Source organism: Mirounga angustirostris, unplaced genomic scaffold, assembly GCF_029215605.1.
Source record: "Mirounga angustirostris isolate CCGP_5_RB_7025 unplaced genomic scaffold, mMirAng1.0.hap1 SCAF_6, whole genome shotgun sequence".
NCBI lineage: Eukaryota > Metazoa > Chordata > Mammalia > Carnivora > Phocidae > Mirounga > Mirounga angustirostris.
In genome coordinates, this window is record NW_026991714.1 from 106372622 (window position 1) to 106389652 (window position 17031).

General features: G+C 50.9%; 1 protein-coding gene across 9 annotated transcripts in view; it reads right to left on the reverse strand.

Annotated features, from left to right (window-relative positions):
- DLG5 (discs large MAGUK scaffold protein 5) overlaps positions 1 to 17031 on the reverse strand; it is a 216337-nt gene that overhangs the window by 89615 nt on the left and 109691 nt on the right. For 4 of the 9 annotated variants that reach the window (XM_064594867.1, XM_064594865.1, XM_045878187.3 and 1 more), the window contains 5 exons: positions 12650 to 12793; positions 12303 to 12430; positions 10982 to 11091; positions 10192 to 10301; positions 6779 to 7008 (listed from right to left, as the gene is read on the reverse strand). In XM_064594867.1, coding sequence (XP_064450937.1) covers positions 6866 to 7008; positions 10192 to 10301; positions 10982 to 11091; positions 12303 to 12430; positions 12650 to 12793 — 635 coding nt within the window. In that variant the 3' untranslated portion in view covers positions 6779 to 6865. Of the gene's footprint in view, positions 1 to 6778; positions 8572 to 10191; positions 10302 to 10981; positions 11092 to 12302; positions 12431 to 12649; positions 12794 to 17031 lie in introns of those variants that run through there. The other 5 variants (XM_064594866.1, XM_045878188.3, XM_064594861.1 and 2 more) reach the window with 2 other exon arrangements.

The window sequence follows — 17031 nt, forward strand, 5'->3', positions numbered from 1 at the left end:
GATTTGGAGCAGAGCTGTCAATGACCAGATCAACAACTCAGTGAGTTCCTGCTTACAGGCAGACACCACAAAGGCCTTCGACTTCTTTGAACGTGATGGGCACTGGCAAGTATCCGCAGATCCAACTGCACCAAGTGGACCCGGGACACACGTGCATGTGGACACCACTTTGATGACAGTCGTCTGTCCTCCTGAGCTCACCTCCTGGGCAGAGGGTCCGCTGCACCCACTTTTGCTGGCTGAGTAGCTGGGTGGTAAGCAGTGACCCCTAACCTCCTGTGAATACCACTATCATCAAGAGCACCACAGAATCTAGGACACAGCAGGGGAAATCAAGCCCGCTGTCACGGGATGAAGCACCGCTTTGGCAGGGAGGCCAACACATTCCTGTCCCCCCACACCTAGGCCCTCCTCCTTGGACTGTTGGGGAAACAAGTGAGCAGCCCGCAAAAGACCCAGAGAAGTTCTTCTGATGGGCTTCCCTCCATGTTCTTTTGCATTTGTAGGCATTTTGATTGGCTCCTTCCCTGCGTTCTTAAAGGCAAATTATCTGGGCTGTGACCTGAAATAAGGAACCTGCTTTCTGATCTTCAGTGATCTCTATGTGGACACACACCTTTCAGATTCAACTCTTGAGATTTTTAGTTTTAAATAAACAATTGTATTCCCCGCAAATGAAGATGACCTCAAGCAACACCCTCCTGGAGAATCACTGGTTGAGTCTAGACCCTATAACATGTACAAACAGATTATTTAGAATGCCATTAAAAATGTAATTTAAAAAAATACACGATTTCTTAGAAAGGGACTTATTTAGAAATTATAAAATGTTATCAAAAATAATATATTTCAAACACGAAAACGTAAAAACAAGTTTCTGTACTTCGAGAAATGTCAACTTGTCAAAGGCCAAAGTGAAGCATACATTACCTTCATTCTAAGTATTAGCAGATAATCTTAAAAAATAAGCTGTTTGGGGCACCTGGGTGGCTCAGTTGGTTAAGCGACTGCCTTCAGCTCAGGTCATGATCCCAGAGTCCTGGGATCGAGTCCCACATCAGGCTCCCAGCTCAGCAGGGAGCCTGCTTCTCCCTCTGACCCTATCCCCTCTCATGCTGTTTCTCTCTCTCTCTCTCTCTCTCAAATAAATAAATAAATAAAATCTTTAAAAAAAAAAAAAAAGCTGTTTGTCAAAAAAGAGACAGACATTCCCAGCAAAATATCGTGCAATTTTTGAGTTATTCTTTGTATTACCATAGAGAACTAACACTAGCATGCATTGTTGCTAAACTCAGAAGACCTTCTGATTCTGTTTTTTTTTTTTTTTTAAAGATTTTTATTTATTTATTTGAGACAGAGAGAATGAGAGACAGAGAGCATGAGAGGGAGGAGGGTCAGAGGGAGAAGCAGACTCCCTGCCGAGCAGGGAGCCCGATGCGGGACTCGATCCTGGGACTCCAGGATCATGACCTGAGCCGAAGGCAGTCACTTAACCAACTGAGCCACCCAGGCGCCCTGATTCTGTTTTTATCATCATATATTCTTGGATGTGCGCCAGATGCCAGCCACGTGCCACCACATGCTGTAGAGCCCTCCTATCTGCAGGTGGGCCCCAGGGGGCCTGCCAGTCCCCCTTTTTATCCTCACAGTCACTTAGTTCTCAGAACCTATTTTCCACGGACTCAGGCGGGCGTAAAGTACCTTAGAGGGTTAACGTCCCCAGAGCGGGTAGCATCTGCGAGGAGCTAAAGAAAGCAACTCCAAAATAAGCACAAGTCTGCTTTTATCCCAAAGGTAACATGGCATAAGAAAAGGTCTCAGGGAATTTCCTGTAACTGCCTAAAGCCTCAGCGTCCTTATCTGAGAAGTACAAACTCCACATAGAAGATAAAGTTAAATTAAGTCTACAAAAAATAAGTCTATAAACAACAGCAAACTTAATCTGAACGCCCATTTGTGGGGAACTGGTTAAGTAAATAATTGGCAAATACCCCAGTGATGTTTTTGTTTTTTTTTTTTGATGTGACCACTTGACTAGGCCACAGTCCCCAGTTACTCAAACACTAGGTGTTGCTGTGAAGGTATTTTCCATTTGCATGAAAGCCCCTAATCAGTTGACATTAAGAGTAAGGAAGTATCCTAGATAATGTGGGGGAGGCTGATTCGTTAGTCGAAAGACCTTAGAAGCAGAAGCCTGGAAAGGCCTGGACAGGTGAAACCTCCCTAAAAATAGGGGGGAAGAAACTGCACATGTAGACACAGCTTCAGCTCTCCTGTGGAGTCCCACCTGTCCACTCTTCCCTCTGTCAGTCCATGCCGGGGAGCCCCACCTGCTCCTGACCGTCAGGCGGAACTCCCAGCCCTGTGGACCTCACGCGCATCAGCCGTACTCCCACTCACAGAAGCCCACGGCTTGAAGCAGATTTCTGAAGTTACACACTATCATACTGGTTCCTACTGGCCCTGCCTCTCTGATGGAGGTCTGACTGACACACCAATTGGCAGAGGGCTCTGCCACTGAAGGAATGAGTATGCGTTTTAGGTCCTTCCAAGCCCCAGTGAGAGTAAAAACGAGAGTAAAGGGACATGACAAGGTGAACCTTACTTCTGGGATAAAAAGAACAGAATGATACATAAACTTAATTTAGTTCCTCCAGTAAAACCTCATTAAGGCAAAGTAAATAGAGGAAAAGGATTTCTTTTAGAAAGACATAAATTCGGAAACATGGGGAGAACAGAGAAACAGCCACCACAAACTCACTTTAGAAGATGAAAAGGAGACGGCCCAGCGGCAAGTTATGTAGCTGACCTGAGCACGCCAAATCCTAAAACAACATGAGAAAGCAAGGAATCTTCGAGTGCAAGGAACTGAGGCATCATTCCTTCTAGAACTCAGGGTAGAGAGGATGGCTTAAATGAGGAATTCAGGAAGGCTAGACAGAGACCAAGCTCTGGGGCTCCTGCATTTCCCTCAACTCGGCAGAAGTCAGGGAGGTGTTCAGAGAGCTTTCTGGACATACCAGAGGATTGGTCCCACACTGAAAACAGAAGTGGCTGTGTGCTGCCATATTGAATGCTGACTGCAGAGTACCAGCCTTTCCCCCACAATGGCTGCCAGGCCAACCCTTCCAGTCAGGGCCCAGAGGACTCTTCTGGGGAATCTGAGATGCCAGAGGTCCAATCCTCTGATGGGCAAGACTGAGACCAAGACAAATAGGGGGAAAACGGAGAAATTAGATTGATGAGAAAGGACAAAGGGGAAAAAAATCTACGTTCAGATAAAACATCATACCCATGAGACAAATACAGAGTGATATGAAGACGGACATTCAGAAAATAAGGAGTTCTTGGGAATTAAAAATGTGATAGCAAAGATGAGCACTCACTAGAAGGGACTGAAAGGTGAAGTTGAGGGAATCTTCATGAAAGAGCAGCGAAATGACAAAATGCTGCTGACGGGAGATCAGAAAGGGAGGGACCCAGGCCAGCATGTCGGACACACAAATAACCAAAGCTCCAGTAAGAGGGATGAAGCCCCACAACGGCTGTCGGTGCACATTCAGGCCTTGTTATCTGGGCCCTTGGCACTGATGAACTCTCTCCCGACCCAAGGGTGCCAATCCGTAGAAAGGGGTGCATACAGACTGCTTTTTTCTTAATCCAGAACTTTTCTAGAAGACAGTGTCAGAAGAAGGTAAACAGAGTCACCCTCCCGGGGAGAAAGAATTCCCATCAAGGATGGAGCCTTTCCCCTCACAAGCGGCAAAGGATGCAGGAGACCCATCAACAGAGAGGAGAGCCAAAGAAAGAAATGGGGAAAATCCCCAGGAAATGCTCAGGACAGCAGAGGAGAGGCGTGAGCACGAGAGCGGTCACTAGACTTCACGGACAATGAGTCTGCTTTGGGGCAGGGGCTCAAGATGGAGACGTGAAGGGCTGTTCGCACCAGTGCCTCTGTCTTCATTGGCTTAGCTCAGAGCAGAACATTCAGTGATCCTGGTGCACGTTCTCATTTCTACTCGGCTTGTCTTGACGCGAGCTGCCAAGAGTCCTGCCCTCCAGACCAGCATTCCACCCCACAGATGCGTCTTTGACTCGCCGGCAGAGTCCAGAGGACGGCAGCAGTCAGCCTGCCAACCAACAGCAGCCCAAGCCCTCCGACCGTTTCCGCAGACAGTGAGGACCTGGTGTGTGGAGGCCCCAGTACCCCCAGGACCCATTCCCGTCCTTGCTCGCTGACTTCCCCAGAAGGGGCGCTGGTAAATCCCCAGGGAAGTGGAGATTCACCCAGAGCCAGACCCAGAGATTGCATGACTCTTTCCGGCCGACTTCCCCTAATAGTGGCAATACTGTTCTCTCCCCACACAGCTCCGTTTGTGCTTGACGCCAGGTGTGGTCAAAACTGGACACTACATTGTTTCAGGGCATCCCCACTGGGGATCAAAACAGGAAAGTGAGGAGATAATTGAACCACAAATCAGTGCAGTGCTCACTTTGGTGGAAAAGGTAGAGAATTTGACCACGTTGGGCATAAGAGGCCCTCTAAGGGACTGGTAGTGTTCTGTTCCCTGAAGATGAATACACTGCCCATTTTATTTTTGTTTAGACTGTACGATTACATTGTACGTGCTCTTCTGTATGTAGGAGATATTTCACAGTTGAATATATATATAAAAACTCATATAATCGCAAAGAGAACTTAAGGGGGAACCATCAAGAGGCCAGAGACTATACTCGGGAAGGTACGAACCGACATGGTTAAGAACAGATGAAGTAAGGTCGATGAAACCTGCAAGTCAGCACACCAGCGGGGGCGGGGGGGGGGGGGTGCGGCGAAGGCCCAGCTGTCCGGGGTCCAGCCTCACAGCCCTGCGCCCTGTGAGTCATCATTCCGAAGCCAGCCGCAGGCTCCCTGTGAGCATATGCTGGCTCGGGGGACCGCCCTGCACTTGCTTGCATTTCTCTCCGTCCTGGGTATCTGACCCAAGTGGTCCTCTGCCCTGTCCATCCAGGGTGGGCAGCAGGGCAGCCTTCTTGCACCAGCTCCTTCGTTGCAGCCAAGGAGAGGCCCGAGACTCTGGGCCAGTGCTTGGCTCCTAGTCTGGGCCCCTTTGGCTTCCACTCCTAAGCGTGAGGTGTCCAGGGGCTCCTCTAGCCTCTGGGATGGCTCCCCAGATCTGGAGTTCTGCTGAAGTCCCATTCCCTGCCCCTATCCCAGATGTCAGCTTGGGAAGGGGCCTTAGAGATTATCTAGTCTGCACCGTCCTCAAAGGCCAGGTGTTGAGGCCACCACTGTGATCCGTCCAAGGCCTCACAGCTGGAACCAAAAGTCACCTCTCCCTTTCCACCCCTCCCCCTGCCCCAGGCCCGGCATGGCTTGGAGACGAGCACGAATTCCCTCAGCGCTGTTTGGCAACATCCAGAAACAGTTCGTGACCTCAGCAACTTAGCTGGCCTCCATTTTTAAGAGAGTGGGATTTTTTCCTTGTAATTATAAAAGAAAACCAAGTTCCCTATAGAAAATTTGGAAAATACAGAAAAATTTCAAAGAAGAGGTCACTCGCAAAGCCGCGCATGCAAACCGTTAAGGTTTTGGCATCACTGGCCTCTTGAAAAGAACCGTTCCTAAAACAAGTAGCTGCCGCCCCCATTTGCCAGGTGGGTGACAAAGTCCGTGCAGCAACTGCCCCTCTTGGGTCAGCACTGGCTCTGGGCTGTCGGGGAGGTGTGGGCAGCCCGATGGCTGGGCACACGTGGGCAAGAGGGATGTGCCCTGGGCCCCAGCCAGCTGCACCAGCCCCCCACACCTCCACAGTCCCGCGCAGCCCCGTGACTGCTGTGGCCACAGGTGAGGCCAAGACCGCAGGTGCACAATGGAACTTTATGCAGTCACAAAGGACTAAGGAGGCACCAACCCAAGTCTGCCCCCGTTGGCCAGGTCACTGCAGCAGCATGAGGCTTTTCCACAACACCGTGCCCCCGCCTCCTCCAGGCCATAACAGCAGAGGAGGAGGACTCTTCCCTGACCCAGACTCGGGGCATTTAAAGAGGCCAGCCCGGGCTTCCTGCCACCCTGGAATTCCAGAGAGCTCTACTTGGTATCACAATGCAGCCCCCATGCTAGGCAAGGCCTTCTACACCCTGGGGACCCAACCTGGGCCTCACCCACTTGCAGACAGGTCTGACTGAGAACATCAGGAAATCCCAGCATCCTTCAAATCCCTTTCGCTCTTCGCAGCCCTGAATGTAAGTACCTGCGGGCGCGATCTGAATCTTACACAAATCAGGTGCCTGGCTGCAACCACCATCCACACTATGCTGGACGAATGGAAGGACAGATGGACGCATGGGAGGTTAGGAGGGAGTCAGAGGTGCTGATGCAGCAGGGAAAAGGGGCACCTTGGGGATCAGGAGCGCTGGAAAGAACCTCTCACGTCGGCCAGTTCCAGCTACCTGCTGCAGAGGGGAGGAAAGCCATCTCATATTTAGGAATAAAAGAGAGCCAAGGGGTGGGGAACCGATGGAAAACCAATTTAAAAGACCGCTATCTTGGGCGCCTGGGTGGCTCAGTTGGTTAAGCGACTGCCTTCGGCTCAGGTCATGATCCTGGAGTCCCGGGATCGAGTCCCGCATCGGGCTCCCTGCTCGGCAGGGAGTCTGCTTCTCCCTCTGACCCTCCTCCCTCTCGTGCTCTCTGTCTCTCATTCTCTCTCTCGCAAATAAATAAATAAAATCTTTAAAAAAAAAAAAAAAAGACCGCTATCTTCATGACAACAAGTTACAGAAATTGACCTTTATTTATTGTACTAAAGTCTGTTTAACTTTTGATACAAAGTAAGGTTTTAGTACAGAAAATCCCAGTCTGTCAGAACAGTACCTGTGCACACTGTACCATCATAGTCCCGCTCGGACCGCGACCCGGCGACCCGGAGGAACAGCCCCGCGGCACCGAGGAGGGCCTCAGCCCGCCGTCCGTCTTGGTTGTCTGAGCTAGAAGAAGGCGCGTACCTGTGAGACCAAGGGCAGCACTGAGGACTGACACGTGTCTCTTTTGAACAACTGTACAAGAAAATAGATCCCTTTTTTAAAAACGTCAGTTTAGCTAAACTACAATCTAGTGTCTAGAATTACAAAGAATAAAATGAAATAAAAGATTTCTTGCTAGTAAAATGAAATGTTAGGAACAGTATTAAAATATAGGTCCTACCCCAGTGGCGCTTACACGGAGCCCAGTACAGTACCTATTATTAACAGGACGCACAGTTTAAGGAGGAACCACATCAAATCTTCAGCCAGAGACATCCAGCGTCAGAAGTGCAAAAACAAAACAAAACAAAACAAGAAAAACCCCCAAAACCCAAAGACGCCCTCGTGGGGTACTGTTTCTGCCGGGAGTGCTGTCACCGAGACTAAGAGGATCCCCAGCTTCTCCCTAGATGTCTGACAGTGAGGACACTCCTCATTATGCTTCCCCTAAGAGCTCTTGGTTCCAAGTCTGAAACGTGTCTTCCTATCAGAGAGAGCTGATGTACCTGCCCCATCCTATGGAGTTTAAGAATTACCCTGCAAAAATTGCACTGACAAAGCGGTCATTATTTACAGAAGCGAAAGAGGACCCGGTGGCACGTGCCAGCCCTCGGTTTACACCCTGCCTGGAACTATGGCATGGCGGTGACCCCAGGGAGCCTGGACGGCCCAGCGAGAAGGCGGACATAACGATTGCAGACAGAGAAGAAATGAGAGGACACAGAAGGCGGGACAGAAAGCCTGAGCGACGAGCTTGCGAGATGCCCAAGTGGCCTTCCTGGCGCAGGAGGGGAGAACATGGCTGCTGGTGCCTCAGCCCCACAAAGGCACTGGTCCTACTGCCACCATGTCTGAGCCCTTGCAGTCGCCGTGTCCTGCCTGGAGAGGGGTCACTGAGGAGCAGTAAGTTTGCTGAAGCTCTGGTCCCACCGACAAGAACCTTCCAGAGCAATGCAGCCGCCAACGAGGTTCCAGAGTCGTTTTGCTGAAAGCAGGAACAAAACCCAACACCAAAGCAACGTGGGGGGTTGACAGGGTGGGGGGCAGGCCTGGGCACCGACAGCACGGGGCCATTCAAGTAAACATAAACAACCAATACTTAGAAAAGGCTTGTAAACTTGTGATCTGAAAGGTTCTCTTTGCAGCATCTCTGATCAGCTGGCTAAGGAAAGGGTGGTGTTGAACCCCTCTATCGAAAGTCTCTTGTGTTTTTTACTTAAAGCACATGTGTGAGAGGAACGCGGTCTTCTGGCCTGGGCCCGGGTCCTGGTCACCTGTGGCCCTCGGGCTACAGAGGAGGTGCTTCTGGAGTCCATGTGCGTGGATCCTTCCCTTCCGTGCTTATATACAGATAGACGTGTACTTCCGACCGCTGGGCACGAGCGGGGCCAGGCGTGCCCGTGGGCAGCCAAGCCACAGCCACTCCCAGAATGGCATTCTTCTACAGTGGACAGGCCGGAATCCACAGGACTTTATTTTGTTCCTGATTGACCATTGCCAAGATCTGAGTGCAAATGCTCGACAGGGCTCCTCCCTGGATGACCCCTGCAAAAGAGCCCCCAAACACACACATCATTGAGCTCAGAGTCAGACCCCGGGTTCGAGGCAAATCAAAACATCTGTTACTCTTTCTGGTTTTCTGCCTGTTGGAGCTACTTGGCCTGCCTTCCTCATGCTCTTCCATCAGCAAGAAATTGGGGAAGAAAAAGAAAGTAAGAGTTGAGTACAAATAACTTTGGCTTTTTATACAGATAAAACTGCTCTGCTGTTCAGTAGGATACTGACAATGTGGGCTCAAATGAAGGTTGGTGTCAAATTTTGCCAGGCTTCGAGGGCCTCGGTAACAGGGACGACCAGGATTTGATCACTTGCATTAACTGCATGCCCCCATTGCACGCCCTGGGTTGGGTCTGCCCCGTCTTGCAAGGGGGAGTCCAGCACCCTGGAAAGCAGTCTGAGGTTGTGTTGTGATGGTCCAAACGGCAGCCGGAGTCTCCAGGAAACAAGAATGGGTGTAAGGAGCCGGGGCATCCCATAGCCCAGTGAAGATTCCCATGCAAGATGACGACACGTCCCCAGCTATGGCCCAGCCCTGCTCTGCAGGCTTTCGCCACCACGGGTCCTGCAGACACGAGCCCAGGCTCTCCGTGTGCTCCACGGAACAGTGCCAGTGGACAAACATGCCCGGCCGCTTGCCACAAGGTATGGACCGAAATAGACAAGGGAGCGCTTAGAAACTGCTTTGGAAATGTGCCAAGAGGAGCGCCTGGGTGGCTCAGTCAGTTAAGTGGCGGCCTTCAGCTCAGGTCATTATCCTGGAGTCCCGGGATCGAGTCCCGCATCGGGCTCCCTACTCAGCGGGGGGTCTGCTTCTCCCCCTGCCCCCCACCCGCTCATGCGTGCTCTCACTCTCTCTCTCAAATGAAATCTTTAAAAATAAATTAATTTTTTAAAAAAAGGTGCCAAGAGTAATTTTATGTCTGTTGAAACTAATAAAAAGTCAAAGGCTTTTATTTTGTAAGCTTTGGAGTTTTGAATTTTTCATTTCTCTAGTAATTGTTAATATATTTGACTAAATAGTGGTTTATGATGGATTAGAGATTAAAACTCACACACACATACGTAGAAGCTCCAAGCTGGGTTTTTGAGACCAACTGTTTTTGCGTGAGAAGCGTGAAACGAGATCCTAACAGTCTGTACAAGTGAATTAAAATCACTGTCCCTGCCTCCGTGACCCCAGCGTGATTAACCCCCTACAGAAGACTGATTTTAGCAGACGGGGGGAAGCCACAAAGTACCATGGTAGCCAACAGACTGTGGCTTTTGGTTTGCTGTGTTTCAAAGACCAGAGCTGTCAAGAATGCAGCTTTCCTTGGCCAACCCTTGTGGCTACACTGGACTGCCCGGAAGGTGTGAACACAGCCAGGCACAACCAGCACCACCGGGCTGCCTGCCGGGATCGCCGGAGTCCTCTTGCACAGCACTGCTGCTGGGACACAGACCTGCCACTGCATGGGGAACACCTGGGGGACGAGGCCAGGGAACCTTCCTCGTCAGCCCGTAGCACTCCAGCAGGACGGCTTCGATGCAGGGGACCGCGGCGGCACCGACCGGGCATCCGTCCCCACTGCCCACTCTTCCTCTCCAGCCCAGAGGCACACCTACCTGTGAAGTACCGACTGTACTCCTGTTCAATCTTCTGAGCCGTCTCAAACTGCTCTTTGGAATGCCTCTGAGTCACCTTGTCCTTCAGGTAGATGGGGTCTCTCTGCTCCCTGTAAGACATCCAGAGAAGCAGGCTGAGTGTCTCACCTTCCCGGGCCCTCCTCTTTCCTTTGTCCAGAGTAACAGGGCCTCCAACAATAGGGCCCCAGGTGCTCCCCTCGTAAAGCACAGCAAGCCTGCAGGCCCCAAGGGGAGCTCCGGGCATGGGGGGGAAGGTGGGCACCCTGCTGCATGCACGCGGAAAGCAGACACCCCAGCTGGCCCCGAGGTGCAGGGACCAGAAGCTTGGAAGCACAGAAAGGCAAAACGGAGGGAGGCCCTGATGAGCGGTCAGCCCAACCAGCACGGAAACTGGAGCACAGGGAAAGCAAAGGCTCATCTGCGTCCCAAGCCAGCTCCTAGCAGACCGGCCCCAGCCCAGGTCACCTAGCTGCTTTGTGTCCTTGGGAGCCCTAAGCTGAGAGGCAGAAGGGGAGAGAAGGACGGGATGCACAGGGAATGACGCACATAGGGAACTGTGGCAACGACCGCATAGGAACAAGGGCTGGTGCGGTCGAGGAGTGTGCCTGGTTAGCACTGCCTGAGTGAGCGGGAGATGCGGAACGTTTCCTACACCTACCACCCGTCTCATTCTTCCACGCCCACCTGCACCGCCCTGGCGTCTGAGCCAGCAGCCTCGCCCCCAGCAAGCCCCCCCAGCCCACCAAGCCCCGAGGAGCCAGCCACCTACTTGATGTGTTTGGCGCTCTTGTAGTGGATGAAGATGACAATGGGGTAGATATGCATGTGGTGCAGCCGCTCGATGGCGTGGGGGGCGATGTCCAGGAGACAGTGCCGGTTCTAAAGGGGGCATGTGATGCGTCAGGGCCTGGGGATGGCCCGAAAGACACTGGGGCCCTGCCACAGATGGGGCCCCCCTCTCTCCCACACTGCCCCACCTCCTGCATCAAGGAGGACCAGTCTAGTATGAAGACCACGTAGGAAAACCTGTGGAGGGCTTCACCCCAGAAAAGCTCTCCCCACAAGCTGTCAACTCTGATGGTGGTCAAGGCTAGGAGCCAGGGCGGAATGGGGTCTGGACAGCCCACCTCCAAACTGCCCTTCCTGCCTCTGCCCAGACACAGGGAGCTTCTTGAAGCCCGACCCCAACCCGGCCTCAAGAGCCTCACTCCTGCCAGATTGAGCAAATGAAGACGGGGAGACTCAGCAGGGCCTGACCTGGGGAAGGGTTGTGTGTGTCTGCGTGACTGTGACTGAAACGTGTCCCGGGGTCCCCTGAGCCTCCAGGTGGAGTGTGAGCCAAAGAAAGACCACGGGCACTCTGCATGGGGCTCTCCTTGACCCCGAAAGCTCCACTGAGGAAGCCCAGCCGAGCCGAGTTTCTAACTCCCTGGGGCACACCTAACTGGAGTGCATCCACTTCAACTGGGCAATCCATACTCCCAGCTGCCAGAAGCCACCTCCCTCATTCAGTGAGGAGCAAACCAAAGCCTTATGGGGTGAAATGAGCAGCCCGAGAAGGACAGGGCCCGAGGGGTACACCCTCGACGTCTGCTTTTCCAATACACCTTACAGGTCTCCCCACTTTTCCTCACGCTCCCTGGCAAACGGATCCCAGTACATTCAAGAGCCTAAAGACACAGAGAAATGGCTCTTAACACTTTCAGGGGCAGAGGCCCTGATGGAAGCTGGGCACCCTGTCCCCAGAATAAGGCACACATAAAGCTCTGCACACCCACTGAGCAGGTGCAGGACCCTCTTGTAGAATCCTCCATGTGGGGGCTTTCCTAGAGCTCTAGATCCGAATCCTCAGAGGGAGAGGGGTGATGTGTGCACAGGGACCAGCACCCAGTTTATGACGGTGGAAACACACAGAAGCAATGGGGGCAAACCCTGATGGAGGGTAACTTGGACTAAAAGGACACGGGCAAGTGCACTGAAGCCCCAAGAGACGCACAGGGCAGAGGTCCAGAGGCACAGCGGGGCGGGGGGCGGGGGGGAGTCCAGGCCCAAATGCTCAAACCCTAACCCTTGGTCTAAGCAATGGGTACCTTTTCTGTGATCTCCTTTATGGAAGCCACTGTGGTCACGTCGAAATGGCCACTCCTCCGCTTGTAGTCGACAAACAGGCAGTCTTTGACACCCCGCTCTATGGCCTGCTGGGAGGCCTTCATCACCTCTGCAAAGCACAGAAACAGGAATGAGGATGCCCCCTGGCCCGGGGAGCCGTCGCAGCGCCCTCTGGGTAAGAACCCTGTGCAGAAGACCTGTCCTCCTGTCCTTCCTCCCAGAGAAACACACTGCTGTGACCCGAGTCAGGAGGGCTCTGAAACACCGAGGGACCCAGCCCCAGGAGACCGGCAGGCAGAGGCCAGCAGGCACTGAGGGTGCCCCTTACCGAGGGGGCATCTGCAGAACTTGCCGGGCGCCTCATTCACCAGCATTTCCTTCACCACGTCCAGTAAAGGCCCCAGGATCAGGACAGGCCTCAGGGAGGTGCAGTCTACTTTCTGGACCCGCTGATAGGCGAGGCTCACCGAATCTGAGGGAGAGAGGGGCAGTGTCACAGGCACGCACCCGGAGCGGAGGGAGGGAGGCCAGGGGCCCACAGCTGCCCTGGTCTTGCTCACCCCAGGGAGGTCCGCCCCCTCAGTCCACAAATCCCGAGCCAGGCCGGGTGAGTGGCTCAGCACGGCTCACCTGGGACTTGCCCAGGTATAGCGCGAAGAGCCCCCCTGTCCCGGGCACGCCGGGGCACGGCCACTCCTGCAGCCCAGCACAAGTGTCCTCGCTCTGGGAACACCCTAGAGCAGTCATTCCAGCACTTCCTTCTGCTCCGATTCTTCCTCACGTGTCTTAGGCCTGCTCCCCTTGACATCACTATCCATTGTCTGCTCTCTAGAGAGACAACGTCCCCTGCCGGCAGGTGTGGTCATGTGACCCAGTGGGCAGAAGTGAAGCTCCCACCTCCTTGCCCCCTTCCCAGGGGCTAAAAAGGAGAAGACCGGGGCTGCTCAGCCAGCCTGGACCCTGCTGATGAGGACAACCTTCAGAAGAATGGCAGAGCTACAGGACCAACGGGACCTGGGTCTCCGGATGATTGCTAGGATAGAGCTGTCTTCCTGGAGCCATGTTACCAGCTGGGACTTTTACGGGACGCAGAAATCACGCTTTGGCCACTGTTATCTGGTCTCGGTTACAGAAGTCAAACCAATAGCCTCGGCAATCTGCGTAGGACACCCCCCCTTTCCCGAATGAATAAACAAGTCCTTGCCAAAAGAGATGGCCTAACACCAGCACCTCCTCAGTATCGGTCACCGTGCTGGCACCTCAGAAACTTTGGAAAGAATACAAAACACAGGCTTACCAGTGTCACAAGACAGAAATTCGTGAAAAGCCCCAATGGCCATGCAAGAGCTCTCGACAACTCCAGGCAACAGAGCAAGAGGTCCCAGAGAGCAGAGGGGTTAAAGGAATCCTGTGCTGGCCCCGAGGATGAAGAGACCAATGGCAGGCCCACAGGAGGGGCGCAGCAGGAGCTGCAGCCCTGGCCAAGCCTGGCAGGACAGCAGGCTGAGGGCAGGGTGGGCTGGGGCGGCCTCTGGGGAAGGGTCAAGGGGAGGCTCTGCCCGGAAGGCCTGCACACCGCCAAACGACAAGGCCTGACTGGCGATGGGGCTGTGGGTGAGCACACGGCGTGGGGCCAAGTGCAGCCCGGGCTCCACTAGGAACAAGCTTGTGGGCAGACCTGAGGGGGAAGCAAACGCAGTCTCTCCCCTCCCTCACCCACACCAACACATGTATTTTTTTTTTTTTTAAGGACTGATGATTATCCATGTATACCTCCATGGCATTCTCTACAGCATTTCTCAACCTGGTGGCCAGCTGATCTGTTCCGGTCGGCAGGGAAGGGTTTGGTAGCCACATCTACCATCCAGGAATGCCTGTGCATTTCTGACTAAAGCCTCTGAGGAGTCTCAGGGCAAAGGACTTTCTCCAGGAGAAGACGAACACATCCCTCTTTTAAAAATCAGAACGTTACAGGTAAAGTCAAACAGCTCCTCTGACACCCCTTCTCCAATCCATCCTGGTCCCCACCAGCCTTAGAAGCTGGAAGGATATCCTTCCAGATGTTTGTTATTCTCACGTCAACATTCTGCACCTCCCTCTTTCACTCAGTGTTATGTTTCTAGAATGCATCCCTATTGATTCATCTTGCTCTCCTGTATTCCTTCTGAACCTCCCACGCATGAGTACACTGCATCTATTCACCCATTTCCCTCTGTATGGACAGTAATTCTCTATGCCTTCAACTTATTTGAGCAAGAATCATACTCTCCTCTAACGACTAGTAACACTCCACGCAGTGGGATACCAATTTAGAAGATTCCTGTTCCTTCCTGAACAATCTGCTTCGTTGGGAGTCCTCATAATTACAAAATTAGAGAGCCACAGAGCATCTCACAAGTCATTAAATCCAACCAGCAAAAATGTAAAGCTCCTTAGGAAGGATAAATGTACATATAAATAGAGAATCTGAAAGTAATGTAATATAGGTATGTAAATCACTTTTAAATCTGGAGTAGGTTTTTAAGAGCAACAGCACAAAAGTAATTATAAATCTATGCTAATATATACATTGATATAAAGGTGTCATCAACATCAAGGGGAGGGGGACACAGAGGTGTAACATGGAATTTGTATAGGAGACTGAAATTAAGTTGTTATCAGTTTATTTTTTTTTTATTTTTTTTAAAGATTTTATTTATTTATTTGACAGAGAGAGACACAGTGAGAGAGGGAACACAAGCAGGGGGAGTGGGAGAGGGAGAAGCTGGCTTCCCGCGGAGCAGGGAGCCCGATGCGGGGCTCGATCCCAGGACCCTGGGATCATGACCTGAGCCGAAGGCAGACGCTTAACGGCTGAGCCACCAAGGTGCCCCATGTTGTTATCAGTTTAAAATGGATTGTTACAGGGGCACCTGGGTGGCTCAGTTGATTAAGTGTCTGATCTCAGCCCAGGTCTTGATCCCAGGGTCATGAGTTCAAGCCCCGCGTGGGTTCCAGCACGGGGCCATGGAGGGCGTGGAGCTTACGTAAAAAAAAAAATAATGAAATGGATTGTTATAACTTTAAGATGTTTTACGTAATTGCATAGTAGCCAAAAAGAAAATATCTGTGAAATATACACAAAGGGATGTGAGAAAGGAATCAAAACCTGTCACTACAAAACAAAGGCCAAAAACCAAAAAAAAAAAAAAAAAAAAAAAAACCCAAGACATACAGAAAACAATTCCAGTGGCAAGAGTAAGTCCTCCCATATCAGTAATTGCTTTAAATGTGAATGGACTGGCTAAATGGACGAATACACAAGATCCAGCTCCATGCTCTTTAGGGGAGACTCGCTTCAGATCTACAGACACACACAGGCTAATGAAAGTGAAAGAGTACAGCTATTTCAGGCAGTTAGGAATCTTATGCGAGCAGGCAGCCACAGTTACAGCAGGCCAAATGGATTTTAAGGCAGAAGCTCTCACAAGAGACCAAGAAGGACATTACGTAATGATAAAAAGGCCAATTCTCCAGAAAGATCCAAAAATTACAAACACACATGCACCTCACACAAGAGCTCCCAAATATGTGCGGCAAACGTTGAGAGAAATGAAGGGAGAAACAGAGAGCTACGCAGTATTTGTAGGGACTTCAATGCCCCCACCTTCATTACGGATAGAACAACCAGAGAGAAAATAAGGAAGAGCACTGAACCACAAATACTATGGACCAAATGGGCCTCACAGATGAGCGCCTAGCACTCCACCCAGCAACAGCAGAGGACACATCCTTCTCAAGTGCACAGGGAGCATTCTCCAGGGCAGACCACCTCCAGGACAGACCACCTGTTAAGCCACAAAACAAACTTAAGAAAGATTGAAACTACACAAAGTATCTTTTCTGACCAAAATGGAAGGAAACTGGAATACAACAACAAAAGGAAAACAGGAAAATAGACTCATATATGGAAATTAAACAACTCACTCTCAAACAATCAAGGTGTCAAAGAAAAAAAGCAGAGGGCAATTCAGAAAACTTCGGGAGACAAATGAAGACAAAACCATAGCATATGGACACTTACTGCAGCAAAAGCAGTACTAGGAGAGAAGTGTGTATTGGTAAATGCAGACACTGAGAAAGAAGAAATCGACAACCCAACTTACACTTGGGGGATCAAGGGAAAAAAACAAACTGAACCCAAAATGAGCAGAAGGAATGAAGCAATAAAGAGCAGAGATAAACAGAGAATAGAAAAACAATTAGAAAAGAAATCAATGAAACCAAGAGTTGGTTTTTTGAAAAGATCAACAAAATTAACAAACTCTTGGCTAGACTAATGAAGAAAAATGGAGAGAAGACTTAAATCACTGGAATAAGAAGAAAGGGAAATGATAACCGATTCCACAGAAATGAAAAGGTTTATCGCAAACTACTACAAACAATTACATGTAAACAAATCAGACAACCTGGAAGAAATGATAAATTCCTAGAAACATAGAATGTATCATGACTACATCATGAAGAAATTAAAAAAAAAAAATCTGAACAGAGCTATACCAAGTAAGGAGACTGCAAGTAATAGAAAAACTTCCTCACAAGAAAAAGCCTAGGACAAGATGGCTTCTTCACCAGAGAATTCTACCAAACACTTAAAAAAAATTAATACCGGTCCTCTTCAAGCTCTTCCAAAAACTGAAGAGGAGGGGACACTTCCAAATTCATCCCAAG